The sequence below is a fragment of the Ursus maritimus genome, unplaced genomic scaffold (assembly GCF_017311325.1).
Source record: "Ursus maritimus isolate PB19 unplaced genomic scaffold, ASM1731132v1 scaffold_12, whole genome shotgun sequence".
Lineage (NCBI taxonomy): Eukaryota > Metazoa > Chordata > Mammalia > Carnivora > Ursidae > Ursus > Ursus maritimus.
Genome location: NW_024423564.1, coordinates 55,864,570 through 55,886,745, shown reverse-complemented (window position 1 = coordinate 55,886,745; position 22,176 = coordinate 55,864,570). Strand labels below are relative to the sequence as shown.

The 22,176-nt window shown below is 42.5% G+C and overlaps 1 protein-coding gene across 13 annotated transcripts in view; it reads left to right on the top strand.

The window, feature by feature from the left end:
* The window catches only part of FGGY (FGGY carbohydrate kinase domain containing), a 503,109-nt gene that overhangs the window by 427,251 nt on the left and 53,682 nt on the right, over positions 1–22,176 (top strand). For 11 of the 13 annotated variants that reach the window (XM_040627231.1, XM_040627227.1, XM_040627228.1 and 8 more), the window contains one exon: positions 19,674–19,798. The exons of the other annotated variants lie outside the window; for them this stretch is intronic. In XM_040627231.1, the coding sequence (XP_040483165.1) occupies positions 19,674–19,798 (125 nt within the window). The remainder of the gene's footprint in view (positions 1–19,673; positions 19,799–22,176) is intronic. 13 annotated transcript variants of the gene reach the window in all.

Genomic DNA, 22,176 nt, shown 5'->3' with positions numbered 1-22,176 from the left:
CTTCTACCTGCTCGTCCCCATGATTGTGGTGTCCATCCCTATGGCAGCTGCATCTTTCATCTATATCAAGCCATCAGCAAAAGAAAGGTGGCCATAAATAAGGTGTTTCAGTGCTCACTACTTGCTTGCACCCCTGTTGAACCCCTTCATTTACACCTTGAGGAATAATGAAGCAAGCTTTTAATGATTTCATAAAGAAGATAACATTCTCCCAAAGAACCTGAAGTTTTGACAAATCAGTAAAAAATGAAAGAATAAAATCCTCTAAATATTTAACTACAGCTTCTGACTTGTTTCATTGCTTTGTGACTATGATATAGTCATATTAACTCTTTCAAAGACATTTAATAATACATCCTAATCTCAACTTTTTAAAAATTTTTTATTATATATTATGTTAGTCACCATACAGTACATCCCTGGTTTCTGATGCAAACTTCGATGATTCATTAGTTGGGTCTAACACCCAGTGCACCATGCAATACGTGCCTTCCTTACTACCCATCACCAGTCATTATTCCACTTCACCCCCCTCCCTCTGAAGCCCTCAGTTGTTCTCAGAGTCCATATTCTCTCATGTTTCATTCCCCCTTCTGATTACCCCCTTTCATCCCTTTCCTCTACCTATCTTCCTAGTTCTATGTTCCATAGATGAGAGAAATCATATGATAGTTGTCTTTTCTCTGCTTGACTTATTTCACTTAGCATTATCTCCTCCAGTGCCGTCCATGTGCAGCAAATGTTGAGAACGCATTCTTTCTGATAGCTGAGTAATATTCCATTGTATATATGGACCACAGCTTCTTAATCAGTCATCTGTTGAAGGGCATCTCCGGTTCCTTCCACGGTTTAGCTATTGTGAACAATGCTGCTATGAACACTGGGGTGCATAGGCCCCTTCCTACGTCTGTATCTTTGTGGGTAAACACCCAGTAGTGCAATGGCTGGGTCATAGGGAGCTCAATTTTTCACTTTTGGACCTCCACACTGTTTCCAGAGTGGCTGTACCAACTTGCATTCCACCAACAATGAGGAGGGATCCCCTTTCTCACATCCTCTCCAGCAATTGCTGTTTTCCTGTCTTGTTAATTTTTGCCATTCTTACTGGCGTAAGCTGATATCTTATGTGTGGTTTTGATTTGAATTTCCCTGATGGCTAATGATTTTGAAAATTTTTTTGCTGTTTGTGCCATTTGTATGTCATCATTGGAAACGTGTCTGTTCATATCTTTCTGCCCATTTTATGATTTGTTTCTCGTGTATTGAGTTTGAGAAGTTCTTTGTAGATCTTGGATACCAGTCCTTTATCTGTAGTGTCATTTGCAAATATATTCTCCCATTCCTGCGGCTGCCTCTTAGTTTTTCGACGTTTCCTTGGCTGTGCAGAAGCTTTTAATCTTGATGAAGTCCCATAAGTTCAATTTATCTTTTGTTTCTCTTGCCTTTGGGGATGTGTCATAAAAGTTTGCTTGGCCATGTCGAGGTTGCTGCCTATGTTCTCCTCTAGAATTTGATGGATTCCTGTCTCACCTCGAGGTCTTTCATCCATTTGGAGTTTATTTTGGGTATGGTGTGAGATAGTGGTCAAGTTTCATTCTTTTTGCATGTAGCTGTCCAATTTTCCCAGCACCATTTATTGAAGAGACTGTCTTTTCCCACGGATGTTTTTCCTGCTTTGTCAAAGATTAGTTGCCCAAAGAGCCAAGGGTCAATTTCTGGGTTCTCTTTTCTGTTCCATTGGTCTATGTGTCTGTTTTTGTGCTAGCATACACATGCTGTCTTTGTGATCACAGCTTTGTAGTACAGCTCGAAATCCGGCATTGTGATGCCTCATGTTTGTTTTCCTTTTCAACAATTCCTTGGCGATTTGGGGCCTTTTCTGTTTCTGCACAAATTTAAGGGCTGTTTGTTCCTGTTCTTTGAAAAATGTCATTGGTATTTTGATCAGGATGGCATTGAAAGTGTAGGTTGCTCTGGATAGCATAGACATTTTAACTATGTTAATTCTTCCGATCCATGAGCATGAAATATTTTTCCATCTTTTTGTGTCTTCCTCAATGTCTTTCAAGAGTGATTTATAGTTTCTAGAATATAGGTCCTTTACGAAGGACCCCAAAATCATGACCTGAGACAAATGCAGACACTTAACCAACTAGGCACCTAGGCTCCCATCTTTTAAATTATTTCCATTGGCATGGCACCTGGGAGGCTCAGTCAGTTAAGCATCTGCCTTCAGCTTGGGTCATGGTCCCAGGGTCCTGGGATGGAGCCCCACATAGGGCTCCCTGCTCTGTGGGAGGCCTGCTTCTCCCTCTCCCTCTGCCTGCCACTCTCCCTGCTTGTGCTCTCTCTCTGTCAAATGAATAAATACAATCTTTTTAAAAAAAAATTAATAAATAATTTCTATTGGCATAATTTTGAAAATAACTGCATTTTTTGAACTATCAAAGATAAGTCAAACTCTTTTCAAACATTATTATTAATGCCCTTGCAAAACCTCGAAATACATTTTAATTGTATCAAAATGTGGTCAGAAGAAGATTGAGTACATTGACCTATAATACATCATAGGCACAAACAGTGGAGCCTGCAGTCTGATATCAAGCCATGTTCAGTCCCCTACAGCAGTAGTGTAGTTTTGCTGGGAAAGGGATGAGAAAAGACACTGATTGAAAGTATGTACACTGACATAGTAGTTGGGCTGTCTCTCTGCAATCATACAATGTTTACTGATGTGTCTGCTTTTCTCTGGTTATTAAATTGGTTTACCAACATCAAAGAAAAAACTTAAGTTGTCTAAATACTTCAAAATTTATGTAATAGATTTTATATACAATGTTTTGCATGGAAAAAATCATAGTGGCTTCTGAAATCCCACGTTATGATTTGTTATTCTAATCATTACTTTCTAATCAGAAATGCATTGTGGTAAGGCAAGTCTGTGAGGGTAACATTGTATCGAGATAATTTTGAATCTTCTCTTGTTTGCATATGAAACAAAGTAATTTTTAATTATTGATTTATTTCCACACTTATTAATATGTGACATGATACAACTATATTGAGATATGAAGGTTAGAGTCATAGCCCTAGGAGAGAGTTAAGATGGCAGAGGAGTAGGGGATCCCTTTTTCAGCTGGTCCCCTGAGTCGAGCAGGATAGGTACCAGACCATCCTGAAAATCCAAGGAATCAGCCTGAGACGCAGGAAGATACATCTGGATTTCTACAAATGAACATCTCCAACAATGAGTATAGATGTACGAAGTGGCGAGCCATGAAACCGCGCACAGAAATTGGAAGATAAACGGAAGGGGGAGGGAGCAGCCGCGTTCGGGCGCCAGGAAATGGTAGCCACCTGCAAGGGGGAGCTGGCGGACTCGCAGACCAACACCCATGAGAGAGCGGACTGAGATCATGAGCCGGGGAACGCGTGCGACCAGACTGAAATGGAGCTCCAGTGTGCTCACTGGAACCAGACTGAGACCGGGAGCTCCAGAGCGCACAGGGGTGGCTGGCGACTGGTGGCTGGCGGTGTTCGAAACACAAAGGACAGAGACACGCCAGCCTTGGAAGTGAGAGCAAGGACGCCGGCTGTGGAGCGCACATCCCAGGACACTGCAGGGTTGAGTAGCACCAACAGAAACAGAGTTAAAGTGGCCAAACAATAGTGGGGAGTGGTCTGCTATCCCTCTGCTCTGAGACAGAGGCTGAGATTTGGCCACTGCTGCTCTGACTCTCAGAAGAGGCACAGCAAACCACCAGGGAAAGCCGCCAGAGAACAAAAGCCTGGAAATACTGGCTTACAGTGTGCCCATCCCCATCCCCCCTTGCAGGGGACACAGAGACTCTATGCAAACAGGGTTGCCTGAGTATCGGGGAGACAGGCCCCTCCCCCAGAAGGCAGGCTGAAAAATCAAGACGCCCACATGCCTAAGGTCCCTATAAAACAAGGGTGCACGGCCTGGGTACCGGCCAATAATTTGGGCTCTGGACAATGCCGCAACCTCTCCTCATCAGAATGATGAGAAGGAGGAATTCCCCCCCGCAAAGAAAAGACAATGAGTCTGTGGCCTCTGCCACAGAACTAATGGATACGGATATAACCAAATTACCAGAAATGGAATACAGAGTAACAATGGTCAAGATAATGTGTAGACTTGAAAAAAGTATTAACGAAAATGTTAATGAGAATATAGAATCTCTAAGGGCGGAAATGAGACCGAATCTGGCAGAAATTAAAAATTCTATGAATCAAATGCAGTCAAAACTAGAGGCTCAGCAGCCATGGTGGATGAGGCAGAAGAACGTATTGGTGAATTGGAGGATAGGTTAGTAGAAGAGAAAGCTAAAATAGAAACGTGGCTCCAAAAAATCCAATCTCAAGAATGTAGGTTACAGGAGATTACTGACTCAATGAACGTTCCAATGTCAGAATCATCGGCATCCCCGAGGGGGTGGAGAAAAACAGAGGTCTAGAAGAGATATTTGAACAAATTGTACCTGAAAACTTCCATAATCTAGCAAAGGAAACAAGCTTTCGTGTCCAAGAGGCAGAGAGGACCCCTCCCAAGCTCAACCACGACAAACCTACTCCATGTCACGTCATAGTGCATTTCGCAAATATTAGATCCAAGGATACAGTATTGAAAGTGGCCAGGGCAAAGAAATTTCTCATGTACCAAGGCAAAGGTATCAGAATTACATCAGATCTGTCTACACAAACCTGGAAGGAGAGAAAGGGTTGGGGGGACATTTTTAATGCTCTTTCAGAGAAAAACATGCAGCCAAGGATCCTTTATCCAGCAAAGCTGTCATTCAGAATTGATGGAGAGATAAAGACCTTCCAAAATCGCCAGTCATTGACCAATTTCATAACCACGAACCAGACCTACAGGAGATATTAAGGGGGGTTCTATAAAAGTAAAAAGGCCCCAAGAGTGATATAGAACAGAGAGTCACAATCTATAGAAACAAAGACTTTACAGGCAACATTTCATCATTAAAATCATATCTCTCAATAATCAGTGTCAATGTAAATGGCCTAAATGCTCCCATAAAGTGCCACAGGGTTGCAGATTGGATAAAAAGAAATGACCCATCCATTTGCTGTCTAAAAGAGACTCATTCTGAACCTAAAGATACATTCAGACTGAAAGTGAAGGGATGGAATACCATCTTTCACGACAATGGACCTCAAAAGAAAGCTGGGATAGCAATTCTCATATCAGACAGATTGGATTTTAAAGTAAAGACTATAGTTAGAGATACAGAAGGGCACTATATTATTCTTAAAAGATGTATCCAACAAGTGGATATGACAATTATAAATATATATGCCCCCAACAGGAGAGCAGCAAGATACACAAGCCAACTCTTAACCAGAATAAAACACATATAGAGAAAAATATAATAATAGTAGGGGACCTCAACACTCCACTATTACCAATAGACAGAGCACCGGAGCAGAAAACCAACATAGAAACAAGAGCTTTGAATGCCATACTCAACGAGTTGGACCTCATAGACATATATAGAACACTACTCCCCAGAACCAAAGAATACTCATTCTATTCTAATGCCCATAGAACATTCTCAAGAATAGACCATGTTCTGGGACACAAAACAGGTCTCAACCGATACCAAAAGATTGAAATTATCCCCTGCATATTCTCAGACCACAACGCTCTGAAATTGGAACTCAACCACAAGGAAAAATTTGGAAGAAACTCAAACACTTGAAAAATGAACCATCCTGCTCAAGAATGATTCGATAAACCAGGAAAAAATAAATCAATTTAAACAATTTATGGAGACCAACAAGAATGAAAACACAACGGTCCAAAACCTATGGGATACTGCAAAGGCAGTCCTAAGGGGGAAATACATAGCCATCCAAGCCTCACTCAAAAGAATAGAAAAATCTAAAATGCAGTTTTTATATTCTCACCTCAAGAAGCTGGAACAGCAACAGAGGGACAGGCCTAATCCACGCACGAGGAAGCAGTTGACCAAAATTAGAGCTGAAATCAATCAAGCAGAAACCAGAAGTACAGTAGAGCAGATCAACAGGACTAGAAGCTGGTTCTTTGAGAGAATCAATAAAATTGACAGACCACTGGCAAGACTTATCCAAAAGAAAAGAGAAAGGACCCAGATTATTAAAATTATGAATGAAAAAGGAGAGGTCACGACGAACACCATTGAAATTGGAAGGATTATTAGAAATTTTTATCAACAGCTATATGCCAATAAACTAAGCAATCTGGAAGAGATGGAATCCTTCCTGGAAACCTATAAACTACCAAGATTGAAACCGGAAGAAATTGATTCCTTAAACAGGCCAATTAATTATGAAGAGATTGAGTCAGTGATAAACAACCTTCCAAATAACAAAACTCCAGGCCCGGATGGTTTTCCTGGGGAATTCTACCAAACATTCAAAGAAGAAATAATACCTATTCTCCTAAAGCTATTTCAAAAAATAGAAACAGAAGGAAAGCAACCAAACTCATTCTATGAGGCCAATATTACCTTGATCCGAAAACCAGGCAAAGACCCCCTCAAAAAGGAGAATTACAGACCGATTTCCCTAATGAATATGGATGCCAAAATCCTTAACAAGATCCTGGCTAATAGAATCCAACTGTACATTAAAAGGATTGTCCATCATGACTAAGTGGGGTTCATCCCTGGTGTTCAGGGGTGGTACAACATCACAAATGTATTGGTGTCTTAGATTTTATCCTGAAACAAAAATTCAGAAATCATATGATTCTCTGAATAGATGCAGAAAAAGCATTTGACAAAATACAGCATCCTTTCCTGATTAAAACCCTTCAGAGTGTAGGAATAGATGGCACATTTCTCAAGATCATAAAACCCATCTATGAAAAACCTACAGCAAATATTATTCTCAATGGGGAAAAGCTGGAAGCCTTTCCCTTAAGATCAGGAACACGGCAAGGATGCCCACTCTCGTCATTTTTATTCAACATAGTACTAGAAGTCCTTGCAACAGCAATCAGACAACAAAAAGGGTCAAACTGTCTCTCTTCGCAGATGACATGATACTCTATATGGAAAACCCAAAAGAATCCACTCCCAAACTACTAGAAGTTATAAAGCAATTCAGTAATGTGGCGGGATACAAAATCAATGCTCAGAAATCAGTTGCATTTCTATACACAAATAACGAGACCGAAGAAAGAGAAATTAGGGAATCCATCCCATTTACAATAGCACCAAAAACCATACGTTACCTTGGAATTAACTTAACCAGAGACGTAAAGGACCTATATTCTAGAAACTATAAATCACTCTTGAAAGACATTGAGGAAGACATAAAAAGATGGAAAGATATTCATAGTTAAATGTCCATGCTACCCAGAGCAATCTACACTTTCAATGCTATCCCAATCAAAATATCAGTGACATTTTTCAAGAACTGGAAGAAACAGCCCTTACATTTGTGTGGAACCAGAAAAGGCCCCGAATCTCCAAGGAATTGTTGAAAAGGAAAAACAAAGTTGGGGGCATCACAATGCCAGATTTCAAGCTGTACTACAAAGCTGTGATCACAAAGACAGCATGGTACTGGCACAAAAACAGACACATAGACCAATGGAACAGAATAGAGAACCCAGAAATGGACCCTCGGCTTTTTGGGCAATTAATATTTAACAAAGCAGGAAAAAACATCCAGTGGAAAAAGGACAGTCTCTTCCATAAATGGTGCTGGAAAATTGGACAGTTACATGCGAAAGAATGAAACTTGACCACTATCTCACACCATACACAAAGATAAACTCTAAATGGTTAAAAGACCTTGATGTGAGACAGGAATCCATCAAAATCCTAGAGAAGGACATAGGCAGCAACCTCTACAACATCAGCCGCAGCAACCTTTTTCATGACACATCTCCAGAGGCAAGAGAAACAAAAGATACAATGAACTTGTGGGGCTTCATCAAGATAAAAAGCTTCTGCACAGCCAAGGAAACAGTCAAAAAACTAAGAGGCAGCCCATGGAATAGGAGAAGATATTTGCGAATGACACGACAGATAAAAGACTTGTATCCAAGATCTACAAATAACTTTTCAAACTCAATACACAAGAAACAAATAAAGAAATCATAAAATGGGCAGAAGATATGAATAGACACTTTTCCAATGAAGACATACAAATGGCTAACAGACACATGTAAAAATGTTCAAAATCATTAGCCATCAGGGAAATTCAAATCAAAACCACACTAAGATACCACCTTACGCCAGCAAGAATGGCAAAAATTGACAACACAAGAAACAACAAGTGTTGGAGAGGATGTGGAGAAAGGGGATCCCTCTTACATTGTTGGTAGGAATGCAAGTTGGTACAGCCACTCCAGAAAACAGTGTGGAGGTCCCTTAAAAAGTTAAAAATTGAGCTACCCTATGATCCAGCCATTGGACTACTGGGTATTTACCCCAAAGATACAGTCGTATTGAAGAGAAGGGCCATATGCACCCCAATGTTCAGAGCAGCTCTGTCCACAGTAGCTAAATCATGGAAGGAGCCGAGATACCCTTCAACAGATGACTGGATTAAGAAGTAGCGGTTCATATATACAATGGAATGTTATTCAGCTATCAAAAAGAACGATTTCTCAACATTTGCTGCAACATGGACAGCACTGGAGGAGATAATGCTAAGTGAAATAAGTCAAGCAGAGAAAGACAATTATATGGTTTCTCTCATCTATGGAACATAAGAACTAGGAAGATCGGTAGGAGAAGAAAGGGATAAAGAAAGGGGGGGTAATCAGAAGGGGGAATGAACCATGAGAGACTATGGACTATGAGAAACAAACTGAGGGCTTCAGAGGGGAGGGGGGTGGGAGAATGGGATAGGCTGGTGATGGGTAGTAAGGAGGGCACGTATTGCATGGTGCACTGGGTGTTACACGCAACTAATGAATCATGGAACTTTACATCAAAAACCAGGGATGTCCTGTATGGTGACTAACATAATATAATAAAAAAATGTTTAAAAAAAAAAAAGGACAGTCCTAGATGGCCATGTGACAAAGAAGAATGAAATGTATCTCGGTACCTTCGTAGTTCCAATCTAGTGGGGAGGAAATGGACACAGACAGATACCATTATGAAAAAGTCTACTAAGTGAATGGCAAAGACCTTGGGGCCTTGCTTCGGCTCAGATCATGGCTCTACCACTTACCTTGGATAAGTTACTTAATTTATCTGTGCCTCAGATAAATCTGTAAAAGATAACCATAAGATGTGCATCGTAGAGATATCATCACACAATTTGTGTTGTAAGAAGCAAACACATTAGGGGCTCCTGGGTGGCTCAGTCGTTAAGCATCTGCCTTCAGCTCAGGGCATGATCCCAGGGTCCTGGGATCCAGCCCTGCATCTGGCTCCCTGTTCTGCTGGGAGCCTGCTTCTTCCTCTCCAACTCCCCCTGCTTGTGTTCCCTCTCTCGCTGGCTGTCTCTCTCTCTGTCAAATAAATAAATAAAATCTTAAATTAAAAAAGAAAAGTGAACACGTTAGAACATGTAAGGTGAAGTAGTGTTTAGTTAATGTTGGTATCATTTGTTTAAACTACAGTTGCTATGCAGTGGGATAATGGACCACCAAGAAAAGAGTGTCTTCCACTGTCTTGAGGGCTGGGAATGTCCTTAAAAGGCAACATTTGAACTGGGCCATGGAGGATTATTAGCTAGTGATGGAGGTGGAACTTAGGGGAAGGGCCATATGACCCCAGGTCTGCTCTTAAACTTTGCAGTGGAGGGGCTTCTAGAAAGCAAAGAAAGGGACCTGTGCCTCAGTCCTACACAAATCTCTCTCCGTTTCAGCTCAACTCAACAAATATTAGTAATTGCTGGAGCTTCAGTTGTGTGGTGTTATGTTAGCTGCCTGCCAGGGATGGTAGGTGGGGTGGAAGAGGGTAAGTGAGCTGAATCCGTTGTGGACCAGATGAAATACTGGGCAGAAGAGAAAAAGGTAGCCCTCTAAGTGACTGTGCTACACTCCTGGGTATGGCTTCTTCTCAGCCTACTAGCTATGGGAACGAACCCAGCTGGGCAAGGTGCTTCATTTCTCTGAGCCTCACTTTCATGTCAACTGACCCGCTGAGTTGCTGCAAAGTTGCCTGGTGCACAGGCAAACACTCATGTCATTCCTGTATTAATTTCATCCTCGTAACAAACCTGTGAAGTAGGTGGTATCGTTGTCCCACTTTATAAAGCAGGAAATGGAGGCATCAAGAACCACCCTGCCACCCCACTGCGCCCCAGTGCTTCGGAGGCACCTGAGCTGGATTTACATAACACGTGCTAGAGATAGAACAGACACCACATGATTACATCCAGGCCCCTCACTCACTAGTAAGGAAGAAATCCTCCCTTTCTTGTGCTTGAGGGAAAGGAGTGGCCGAGCCCACAGCCATGGTAACCCTTCAGCAGGTGGGGCAGGTCAGAGGAATGACTGGCCATTGGATGGTGAGAATGCGGCTGCTTGCACCGATCTTGGTAGTTTTGCTCGGGGAAGGAAACAGTTTGTTTATTTATCATTTATATGCCACTTCCATAAAGGATCAGAGGAGGTTTATAATACGTGAAGAAGCGGAATAGAACTAAGCAAAGTAAAGCTCACAAATAAGAAACTATGCAGAAAGAAGAGAATACACCAACTGCTTAGACTAGGGGATCCTCAAATTCAGGTGCCTTCTGGTGCCAGGTAATCCATATAAACATGGGGAGATACCAGCAAAGGACAAAAGGATTTGATCGTTTGCCAAGGTGTAGAGTGTATACTCTGCCCGAGGACATTGACATTGAGATTATTTTAATCCTGGATTAGTGAGTGCCAAACCAAACAGATTTATGGAACAGATTGGCCTATAGGTCTCTGACCCACAAATAAAGGAATTGCTCTGAGCTTCCAGGCAGCCAAGATGAAACTGGGAAATGTGTCCAGTCCTGTGGTATCCACAGACTCAAGAAAGTATACCAGTTCACCAAAAGAGACTACATTTTCCCTGGTACCAAATTCTAAAATTGCTATTCCTTTAAAAACCAACCTAAAAAATCTTCCATGGAACTTTCACAGAAGCAGCAGAAGAATTCATCATATACTACTTTGTGAAGAGCCTGGAGCATGATATTGAAACTTGACTTCAAGTAAAGGATCGATGGGGTTTATAACTTTCTGACGCTGTTGCTTGACCCAGGGGTACAGCTGAGAACATGCCGCGTGGTCGATGGATGGCATGGCCCTTCACCTCTCCTTCCTGAATATTCATGCCTTCAGCCAGCTTCATAAGCAAAGCTGTATGGGTGACCCAGGAGTGTCTTACGGGACCTCAGTACCAAAGCTTTTCACCAGCCTGGCATTGGGAAGTGCTCAAATGAAGCACCCATCAATTGAGAAGGGCAACAGATGTTGAGTCATATCAAATGTCAGTAAACAGCAAGCCTACAGAGGCCACTGAACTTGGCATCCTCTTAGCAAAAATACCCTGTTGCCTTCAAGAGGGAACACCAAGGACTTACATAAACTGCGTTAAGCGATGCATCTTTTTTTAATCTCTACTTTTTTTTAAGGGCACATTTAGTGCTCACAGTGTTCTAGGCTTTCAGCCCTAGAAATGTAGGTCTTCAAAATATCCTCCCAGTAATTATGAGAAGTTTCCGCTTCTCCGGTCCCTCCCTTTTTCTGTTAGCATTATGATTCATATTATAAGTAATAGCTAGAACCACAGTTAAGAGCACTAAGTCCGGTGTCCCCTAAATCTGTGTTCTAATCCTGTGTTCAAATGCTGTAGCCATGCCTTCGCTCAGCCCCTTCTCCACTCTAAACTGGTTTCCTCGTTTGTGAAAATAAGACTATTAAGAGTGTGTACTTCATAAGTTTGTTGTGAAGATTCAATGAGATGGTATGTATAAAGCATTTAGCACAGTTACTGGTATGAATAAACTTGCAGTGCGAGTCGGACAAAATTACAGTGATATCTATGTGAATACTATTATTAGCTGACTGTCTAAATCACACACTGTGCCATTGCTTTGGATGTGTTCCTCAAAGATGGCTGGGCTGGTCATTTGCCTGTTTGCTCTCAGATAGGTTTTTCTCCCCTCCTCCCACCCCGTGGCTGCACTCTGCTCTGTATTACATTTCCCAGGCTCCCTTGCAGCTGGCCTCTGGCTAGGTTTGACCAATGGGGGATACCAATGGAAGACTGACGGGCAGGAAGAGGGGAGTTGGTAGGTCATCTCTCCCTTTACTAGAAAAGCAGCTGCTGCAGCTCCGATGTGATTCCAGCTCCCAGCCTCTCCCTTTCATCCTCCACTTCTGGCTACTCAGCCTTTCTTTAGTTTCATTCCAGCCTGGCAGCCCCAGCTCCCGGCCCTAGCCACACCACAGCCTCCCATCGTCCCCTTGATGGGGTAGCAGCTTTCTGCTGCTGTTGATCTCTTGAGTTGTGGCAACATCATCTGTCTGGCTTTTTGTTTTCCTCAGTCACCTGTGAAACCAATTTCTTGTGTTAAATCCTTTCTGTTGAAAGACCTAGAGATGTTTTGGTTCTCCTGCCTAGACTCTGACATGAGTGCTTTTTAATTATGAAAGGAGAAGTCAGTCCTTACAGTGAATTCACTTCCCCTCCTCTCTCCCTATTGGAATGAGCTAGGCTACCTGGAGAAGGAGGGGCTGGTTATCATGGAAAGCAGTTCACTTTCACTGAGTGATGTCCAAAAGACAGGGAACTGACCTAAGCATCTTAACTGAATACCCGATTCTGAACAACCCAACTCTAAGTTAGGCTTTGAGGCCAACAGCCCCTTGTAACTTACCACTTTTCCAAGAAGACAAGACTTGGTTACAAGTCAGAGCCAGGCACAATTCAGGGTAGTGCCCAGTCTAAATGAATAGAAATCCTCTTGCTGGAGCCAGAGCTCAGGACCATTCACTATTCTAAGTGAGTCGCTGTGTTAGGTGTGTGATTACTCACACACGCTCCCCCCAAAAAGGAAATGGAAGCTCAGAGAGAGCAAGTGATTTGCCCAAAGTCACGCAGATATTAAGTAATGGCGTTAGGAGTTGAACTTAAGTTTATATGTCTCAGAGAATTGTATCTGTTCCTCAAAGTTTTCCAAGCTTTCTTCCTGGTTCAAAGCAGATAGTAAGGAAGCTGCATGCATGACTATATTGCCGTTGTCTTCTTGTAAAAATTTCCTTATGGAACAATATTTAACTGTTCTTAACTAATTCTCACAATAGGTTTATTTGGAAAGTGTATTATTTCCTTTTTTACAAATGAGTAAACAGACTCACAAAACTGAAAGAATTCACCTAGGTCCTACTGTGTGTTAATGTTTAAGCTGGAAATGAAATGCAGGTTTTTCTGTCCCCAAGCACACACTCTTTCTAAGGTGACATCAGAGTGCTGGATTATGTAGTATAAGGCCAAGCATTTTTTATAAATAAAAAAATACATTAAAAAATTTTTTTAAAGGAAGAGCCACCTTTAAGTGGCTGATAGGCTAGATAAATAAAAATGAAGCAACCTAAAGCCAGAGCATGTCATTGCATTATCTCTTCTCTGGTAACTAACAACCAGAAGCAGGAAAGAAAGAGCAGTACGGTTTGGGATAAGAAGTGGGGCTTGAAATGGAAATGTTAACTTACGATCAGCAGGAAGAGGACTTTTCTGGAGGTGCTGGTGAGAGCAAAGGAATAAACATGGACAGAAGGAGGATCAGCTCAACGCCTGGAAAGAGCCCCAGGTCGGAGTAGCAAGAGAGAAGGCTCTGTGGAATGCTCAGTTGTTCGGAGGTGGGGATTTAACTATAAACAGATCAATTAGGAATTTGATCAGGAGTCTTGGGAGAATCCTTTGCCCAACATCCCTTGACGCTCTTATTAAAAAATGTTATAAGCGAATAGTCTCATTTTTTTTAAAAAATCAACATTAGTTCTTCATAGGTGATAACACTCCTTCTGCTTAAGAAAAATATGGCCTATACATTAATTTAGCCTGTGAGTAAAAACAAAGCTTTATTACTCATCTCCAGTTTTGAAGAGTCCCTGAAATAGAAGGGGAACACTCTTTAAATGCCCCCAGAAACTGTCCCATTTCACTAGAGCACATCTGTCTCTGTATAGGGGTTTTGGAACATACCACGTTTGAGGATTTCTGGATGGAGAAAGCACCTTCTGAGACAATGCCACTGGGCTGTGGGAAGCAAGCAACCCACCAGGCACCAGCTCAGAATCTACTCCCTCTCCCCTCCCCACCACCCTCCTTGTCAACTGACACCTCTGCGGGGAGGAGCCTTTGTGTTGGATGGAGTGGGTCAGAGTGAAATTCCTACCAAGTTGGCAGTGTCAGTTTCACCTGTCAGCATCTCTGATGAGGAGGGATCCTGGCAGACCAGACGGTTTGGATAATTGGATTATAGCGGTTGTCTTCATCTCAGTAAGCTGACTAACCACTACAGACGCCGGAGGAGAAATTCATAGACAACCCTGAAGTGAAGGTTCGAGCAAGTGCTTAGACTTACTAGAAGACAGCGGGCAGTAGTGGGTCCAGCATGCTATAGTGCGGAGGGGAGCGGGACCTCTGTCTTCAGGGGGCTCCTGAAAATGATTCATGTAGTATGCACTGGCTCCTGTCCCTATACTTTTTGTATATTAACTCACTCAGTCCTCCCTAGAGTCCCATGAGGTCCTGATGTGAGTTGTGCTTTGCAGTCTAGGAGGGCTGGTTAGCTATGAACCCGGATGTTCTGACCCTAGAGTCTGCTCACTGGGATAATACTGAAACCCATCCCTGTAAAGTTGCTTTGGGAAACTCCTCTTGGTAAGGTTCACCTCTACCCCTCTCTACCTCCCTGTGCTTACCTTTGGTGGTGCTCTTAGATGTTTCAGTGTCCCCCCTACCCCATTTGAGTGGGAGTTTCCAAGTAAGGGGCCAAGTCCTTCTCATCCTTAGCCAGTAGTAGGTGGTGGGTAAATGTATGTTGTACTGAACTGGAGGTGAAATTTTATAGAGACTTGGCTGGTTACACAGAAAGCCAGCCGCTTAAAGCTGTGGTGCCTCTGTGGATAGACTTGGATTTAAAGTCTTTAACAGATAAAATCCGATCCAAGACCACCTAGATTATAGCTGAAACAGCTTTCCCTCTTCACACCAGCACTCACGCCAGATGGCTCCTTATGATTCTCAGTTACCCTCATGTTTCAAAAATAAGCTCCCCCATCCTGAGTGGTTATAGTTACGGAACAGCCCAATGTGTGAGCTGGGGCAACAGGTCTACCTCTTTGGGCCTCTGATTCCTCATCTTTAGACTGAAAGAATCAGGTCCAGTTTTCAAAAAATGTAAAGCAGTGGGACATTTGGGAGGCTGATAAAGAAAAGAGACAGAATGTGAACCACAGCTCCTGCTTACCCCCTCACTCCCTGTCTTTCCCCACGGTAGGTACGGCAGCCTTGGAGGGGCTCTGTAGAATGTAAGCAGCAATGGACTGGATTTTTTCAAAGGAAATAACCCTAATCCATTAAAGTAATTAATACTATTACTTAATAATACAATAATAAAATAACTTCAAAATGGAAGATCCAGGCCACTGAGAAAGGCCCTCTGTGCCTGCGTGGTGGTTGGGTGCTGTGTGTTGCTAGCAGAGGGTGTCAGCTTGGCTTGATCGTGTACAGTGGGTTGGGGAAGCTAAAGCCTCTGGGCCTCATCTTCCTTGGCTGGAAACAGACTGCGTGTCGTGGCACTGGTGAATTAGAAATTCTATCCCGCGACTCTTAGAGATTGATTTTCCGTCTGGGGATCTGACCTCTTGCTTCACCAGCAGAGGGGATCAGACTGTTCTGGGAGGAGCCAGGGAGCCAGCCCTCTGAAAGGCCTTCCCTTTCTTTTTCTTTTTCTTTCTTTATAAACTCTATGTTTCAAAGAGAATTTCTAATTACTTTGGGGGGCTTAACACCACCAGTTTGAATCCTTCTTGGCACTTCGAGCTTTGAGATAGCCTTACCACCCACCACATTGATGCTTTGTGCTAGAAGATTACTGCAGATTTAATTCCATTTATGCCACTGGATTTATCAGAAACCCTTCTGGAGTTGAGATGAATGCCCCATTTCCTTTATTTTTGTCAATTTTCATAGATCGCTTATGTGAATGCCTCAGGGGTAAGAATCGTGCTTTAATTATTTCCATGTCTCCAGTGCCTAACCCAGAAACTGACGTGGGATGGCTGCTTGGTAAATATTTGTTCCTTCATTCCACAAATATCCCCCTAGGTACAATGATGAGCAAAATAACCATCATACCAATTCTCATCACATTTACAGTTGAGTGTGAAGAGACAGCTAAATACCAAAATTATTCACTCTGCCTTGGGTTAAGGGCTGTAAAGAAAAAGGACAGTTGCAGTGGAAGAACAAATTAGTATGATTGATGAATGAGTGCAGGCAAAATGACCTCAGCCCCCAACCCTAAATCCCTGTTTCATCTCATCCCTTTGTAAATAATAATTATTCCTGTTACGTTAATGATCACATCTGCTATCATGTCTTGAGTATCCACTACCTTCCAAGCCCTGTGTTAACATCTTCCTATTTATTACATCAAATTCTCAAACTTGCCAGTTAGGCCTCCTTATCGCTTACTCCAGATGAAAAGTAAAGCCCAGGGAAGATAATTAATTTGTTCAGAGAGCTAATAAGTATGAGAAATGAAATGTGAGTCAGAGTTGGTCTGACAGAGCCTCTGCATTGAGTGAAAGGGAAAAAAAATCCCAAAGATTATCTCCGGGGAACCAACAGGGGTCCCTGTTTGAGAACACCGCATCATGCTTTGCAGCAAAAGGTCAATTATGTTTGATAGGTGAGAGGAGAAAGAAAGCAAAAAATCTTTGCTGGAGAGTGAGAGGGAAAAGGAGAAAGATAGTATTCTTGAATTGGTCATCTTATCAGCCTAGCAATAATAAACCATCACCATGGCAACAGGAACTCTAATTAATGACAGATGTTGAGTTACTTTAAAAACCACACCAACTGAATGCCGAGCTGGTGCTGTAAACCTCTCTCCCCTGCCACAGCTGGGCTAATCTTGTTGAAGAGACCCGCCTTTCAAGGGTGGAGCAAACTCTGGGCTTGGCATCAGAAGACTTGCCTCTGAGCCCCAAATCTACCCTTTCTGAGCTCTTTTGCCTTGAACAATAAGTTCCTCTAAAGTTGGAGTCGGCTATTATTAGTATCATCATCATTGTTACTATGACTAGTAGTAGCTTTCTAAGATTCAATTTTGAGATCTATAAAATGATCATATTTGTATAAAGCATGGTCAGGAGACTTAAAAACAATGAAGGGTATGGAAGCGTTTAGGGAACATGAAATAACTCACAAAGATAAAGTATCATTAACACCAGGAGGCAGCCTGATGTGGTAGAAAGGGCTTGCATTGGAATCAGGCAGACGTGGCTGTTTATGGACTGCTTCACCTTGGAACAGTCGCTGAAATGCATAGGCTCAGGCTCTTAACCAGTAAGATTTCTTAGCACAGATCTGTAAATTGGTCTACCCATCCTACAAAATGTGAGTTTTCCTTAACCTCTCTGTACTTTAGTTTCCCCGTCTAGAAAACGGAGATGACACTAGCACCTCCCTATGAGCTTGTTGTGAGGATTAAAGACATCAATACAGAAAGTGCCTGTACTTAGAGCAAAGCCTGGCACAGACCGTGTACCATACAACTGAAGTGTGATGGTGGTCATGGTGATGGTGGTCATGGTGGGGTGGTCATGGTGACGGCGGTAATGATGATGGAAGAAAAGGGGATTCAAGAACTGTTGCAGTGAGGTATGCGCACGGAAGTGTGAAAGCTCTGACATGAGACACAGATGAGGGCATTCTGGTCATTGTCAGAATACTTTTGGTCAGTTCCTGACTGGTCAGCTCGTTCATATGTCTGGTTTTCTCAAAGGTTCTATTGTCTGCATTGCCTTTTGGTCCAACCCAGTATGTTACGTCTCTCCTGATTCCGGCTATACGGTTTAAGTGGGGGAAGGAGAACGAGGACAAAAAATTGATAGAAACCATCAGAAAAATTTGCTCAGAGCTTGAGTTCTCTATAGGCCAGAGTTTTCCAAAGAGTGGTCTTTGGTATGTTAAAAGGGTTTCCTAGAAGGAATTCATTTGGAAAATGCTATGTTCAAGATAACTAGGTATCCTCATAGCAAGTCTCATAAGATTTTACCATGTAAACACGCATCCTGAATTTCCTGGGATGGGAAGGCATATAGAACATAGTTTACTTGACCAAAGAATTAGCTTTGGAGATCTTACTTTGCTAAAGTTTCTAGGACCAAACATTGGGAATGCTGCCATAAATCCATGGTCCAACGCATCAAGCATACCAGAAGCAATACCACAAAGCAGATTTGAAAAATTCTGCCAATGTTCCCGTCAGTTAATATGTACATTTAGCAAATGAAAAGTGCACCAGTGCTGAGTTTGGCTGCAACTACGTGCAAGATGGTGGAGAAGCGGGGCACCTGGGTGGCTCAGTCGTTAAGCGTCTGCCTTCGGCTCAGGGCGTGATCCCAGAGTCCTGGGATCGAGCCCCACATCAGGCTCCTCTGCTGGGAGCCTGCTTCTTCCTCTCCAACTCCCCCTGCTTGTGTTCCCTCTCTCGCTGGCTGTCTCTCTCTCTCTCTCTGTCAAATAAATAAATAAATAAATAAATAAATAAATAAATAAATAAAATCTTAAAAAAAAAAAATGATGGTGGAGAAGCAACAATAAGTAAGACCCGTGTAGTCCCCACTCTCTTGGAGCTCTTTGGGGCCTCCTGGGGTAAGGGAGAAGTTGCCTGGCAATTTGAATGCAGTGTGGCAAGTGAACAGATAGATGCAGGGCCCAGAGTGCCATGGTACCAGGGGCAGCGGCTCCTCACCCAGCTTGGTGGGTCAAGGAAAGTTTCCCTTCCCAGAGGAAGTAGCTACTAAGCTGAGATCCAAAGAAACGACTAGAGCGGCAGAACACATTTTCAGTGCACTTTCCCATGCATTGCCATCTTGTGTCCTGAGAGCAATCCTCCTGGTGAGATGGGACGAGAGAGGGAACAAAGGTAAGTTGAGGCTCCCACCGCAGGCCAGGCACTGTGCGAGGCACTTTCTACACTTGCTGCATTTGATCTTCACCACAGTGAGCCGTGGCGTCAGTTTACACATGAAAAGTTGAGTCTCAGGCTTCACAAAGGCATACATGTGGTTAGTGCACAACCAGGACTTGAACTCAAACTCGACTGACGCCAGAGCTGTCTCCCGTTACATCTGTGGCCCATGGGTGCTGAGCCCGTCTGTGGCTGGCCTGTAGCAGAGTTTTCAGACTGAGAAATAGAGACAAGGAAGCAGAACATCATGAATGTTTTTCTTTAACATTATCCTGAGAAGTACTGTTCCCAGTCATTTGGTGTAGAAAGTCCTCTGCTTTTTTTTTTTTTTTTTTTAATTACCTTGTAGGAGAAGGTTCTTGAGTCCTTACTTGGCAAAATAAAAACTTGTTTAGTGTATGTCAGTCTCCAAAGTAATTTTGGAAATGTTAGTGTCCCTGAAATTGGAAAGTCTTGGAAATACTCTCTATTCTATTTTATAGAATCCACTCATTCGAAAGACAAGAGGAATACGAACCAGCACATTGCTTTGGGTGTGTTGGTTCAAACTTGGATGGGTCACTAAACTCTCTGGCTCAAGTGTCGAGCAGCCATACCTGGCAATAAGGTAGGGAAATGTGGTATCTCCCAGATGCACACATACCCCCCATTGGCACCCAAGGTGACTTCGGCTGGCAAGCAGACACTCTTTTTCTAATAGTTGTATATTTATTTTAATGTGTATTAGAAAAAAATATAACCAGCATCATACTTGGGTTCTCATAGGCATTAGTGCTTAGAACACAGCAATTTAAAACAAAGAGAAAAAGGGATTTATTTGGGATTTAGAAAAAATATTATACATAATAAATACTACAGGTAGTACTTGGCTATGGAAATAGCTATGAAGATGGTGTGTGAATTGCCAAAATTGTAAAGTAATAATATGTATGGAAGTGCCTCGTGCAGAGAAGACCCCAGTAAATGAATCCTTCCATTCTGATTCACACAGCTAGCAAGTGTCAGAGTCCCTGACTGAGTCTCGTAGTCTCAGACTCCCAGTCCAGTGCTCCTTCCAGGACATTTTTAACTCTTCTGTCGGCCTACCTCCTCCTGCATCCTTTCTCCCTGCTTTTAGCCCTTGGGAAAAATGCAATGAGTAGGTATTTCAGAAGCGACTAGTGGCTTGCAAAAATACTCGGATGAACGTCAGTAGTAAAAGAAGTATACTGAAGAGGTGGACAGTGTTTGCATTTGGAAAAACAGGAATCAGAATCTGAGAATTTAGAGGGCCCTCAGAGATCATCTCACTCACTCCCTCTTTTTATGGATGAGGAAGTTGGAACCCAAGAGAGGGGAAGTGCTTTGTTCAGAGTCTTAGCTGGTCAAACCAAGATGAGAATTCATATAAAACATGCAGATATAAAATTTTACATGTTTAAAAAAAAAAAAAAAGACCTGTTTCCTCCAGACTTCCTGCTTTCCAGAAAAGTAGCCGGGATGTACCATAAAAGGACTTTTACTTCCACAAATGTAAAAATTCAAAAGGTCATGTTTTATATCATGCCAGGCAAGAGGCCATTGTAAGTGACCGCTGGAGTCGGTGTTCCTGACTATATTCTTCTGTTTGTTTTTTAATTGTGGTAAAGTACACATAAAACTTGCCACTTTTAAGTGTACAGCTCAGTAGTGTTGTATTATTCACATCATTGTGCAACGAATTTCCAGAACTTTTTTCATCTTGCAAAACTGAAACTCCGTACCCACTAAACAATTCCCCATCCCCCTTCCCTCCTCCCAGCCCCTAGCAACCACCATTCTACTGTCAGTCTCTGTGAATGTAACGACTCTAGGAACCTCGTGTAAGTAAAATCAGATAGTCTTTGCCTTTTTGTGACGGGCTCATTTCACTCAGCATCATGGTTTCAAGGTTCATCCATGTGGTAGGGCGTGTCTGAATTCCGTTCCTCCCTTGTCCTATTCTTAATGCAGCACAGCCTGTTCCCTGCGGTTCCTGATTGTACCCATCATGGCTGTGAAGACTTCAGCATGCTCAACATTTCCATGCGTTCTATCCAGCGACGGACATAGACAGCTCAGTTGTGGGTGCTGGCATCGGGGAAGGAGTCTGTAAAAGAACTCGGCCCCTCTTCCTCCATTGTTTTGCAAGGAGGGGGCAGGGAGATCAATGAGATTGCGGAAGGTGTATCCCACCCTCACCCCCATGTCCTTCACCGCTTCTGTCCTGAGGTCTTCAGTCATCCACGGAGAAGCCCTGGGGCCGTGGCAGTTAGGGGTTTAAGAAGTGGATTTCCAAGTAAAATGGCCTAGGGTTCCAATGCCATCCTCTGTGCCTTACTAAATGTATGATCTGGAGAAATGTGATGAACCTCTCAGGGCCTCCATTCAGTCATCTGTAAATGGACAGAATGATACCTATATCAAAAAAGTTTGCTCTTTTTTCCTTCTGAGTCATAAGATCTTTTCTGGACTTTTCTGGGCTTAAACTTAGTCTCTCAAATTAAGTAATAACAACAACAATAATAATAACAACAATAAAACAACAACAACAACAATAATAATGTGACAACAACAATAATAATAATGTGACAACAACAGTAAGTTTCACTGGGTTGTTCAGAGATGCACTGTGAAGTCATCTGACATTTTGGCCACTCTGAGATGTCTTGTTCCAGCCTGAGGATTTTAAGGAACCTCATGATACTGGAAAGGAGAGAATACTCATTATTGTGCAGCTTTTGCATGTCAGATACATTATTTTTCCATCGGACACACTCAGTAGAACTGTATTATGGTCCTTGGCTCTTTGTATTAATCCCATTATCTGTCTCCCTGGTTGTTCTTAACCACCCCAGCCCCCCCAACTCTTACGCTTTGATCAGTGCCTAACGCAATGCCCAAAAAAAACGACAGATGCCCCCCACCATTAAAAAAATAAGTGTTTCTTTATTGAATTGGGAATCAGGCAGCATCTGCCTGCATTTA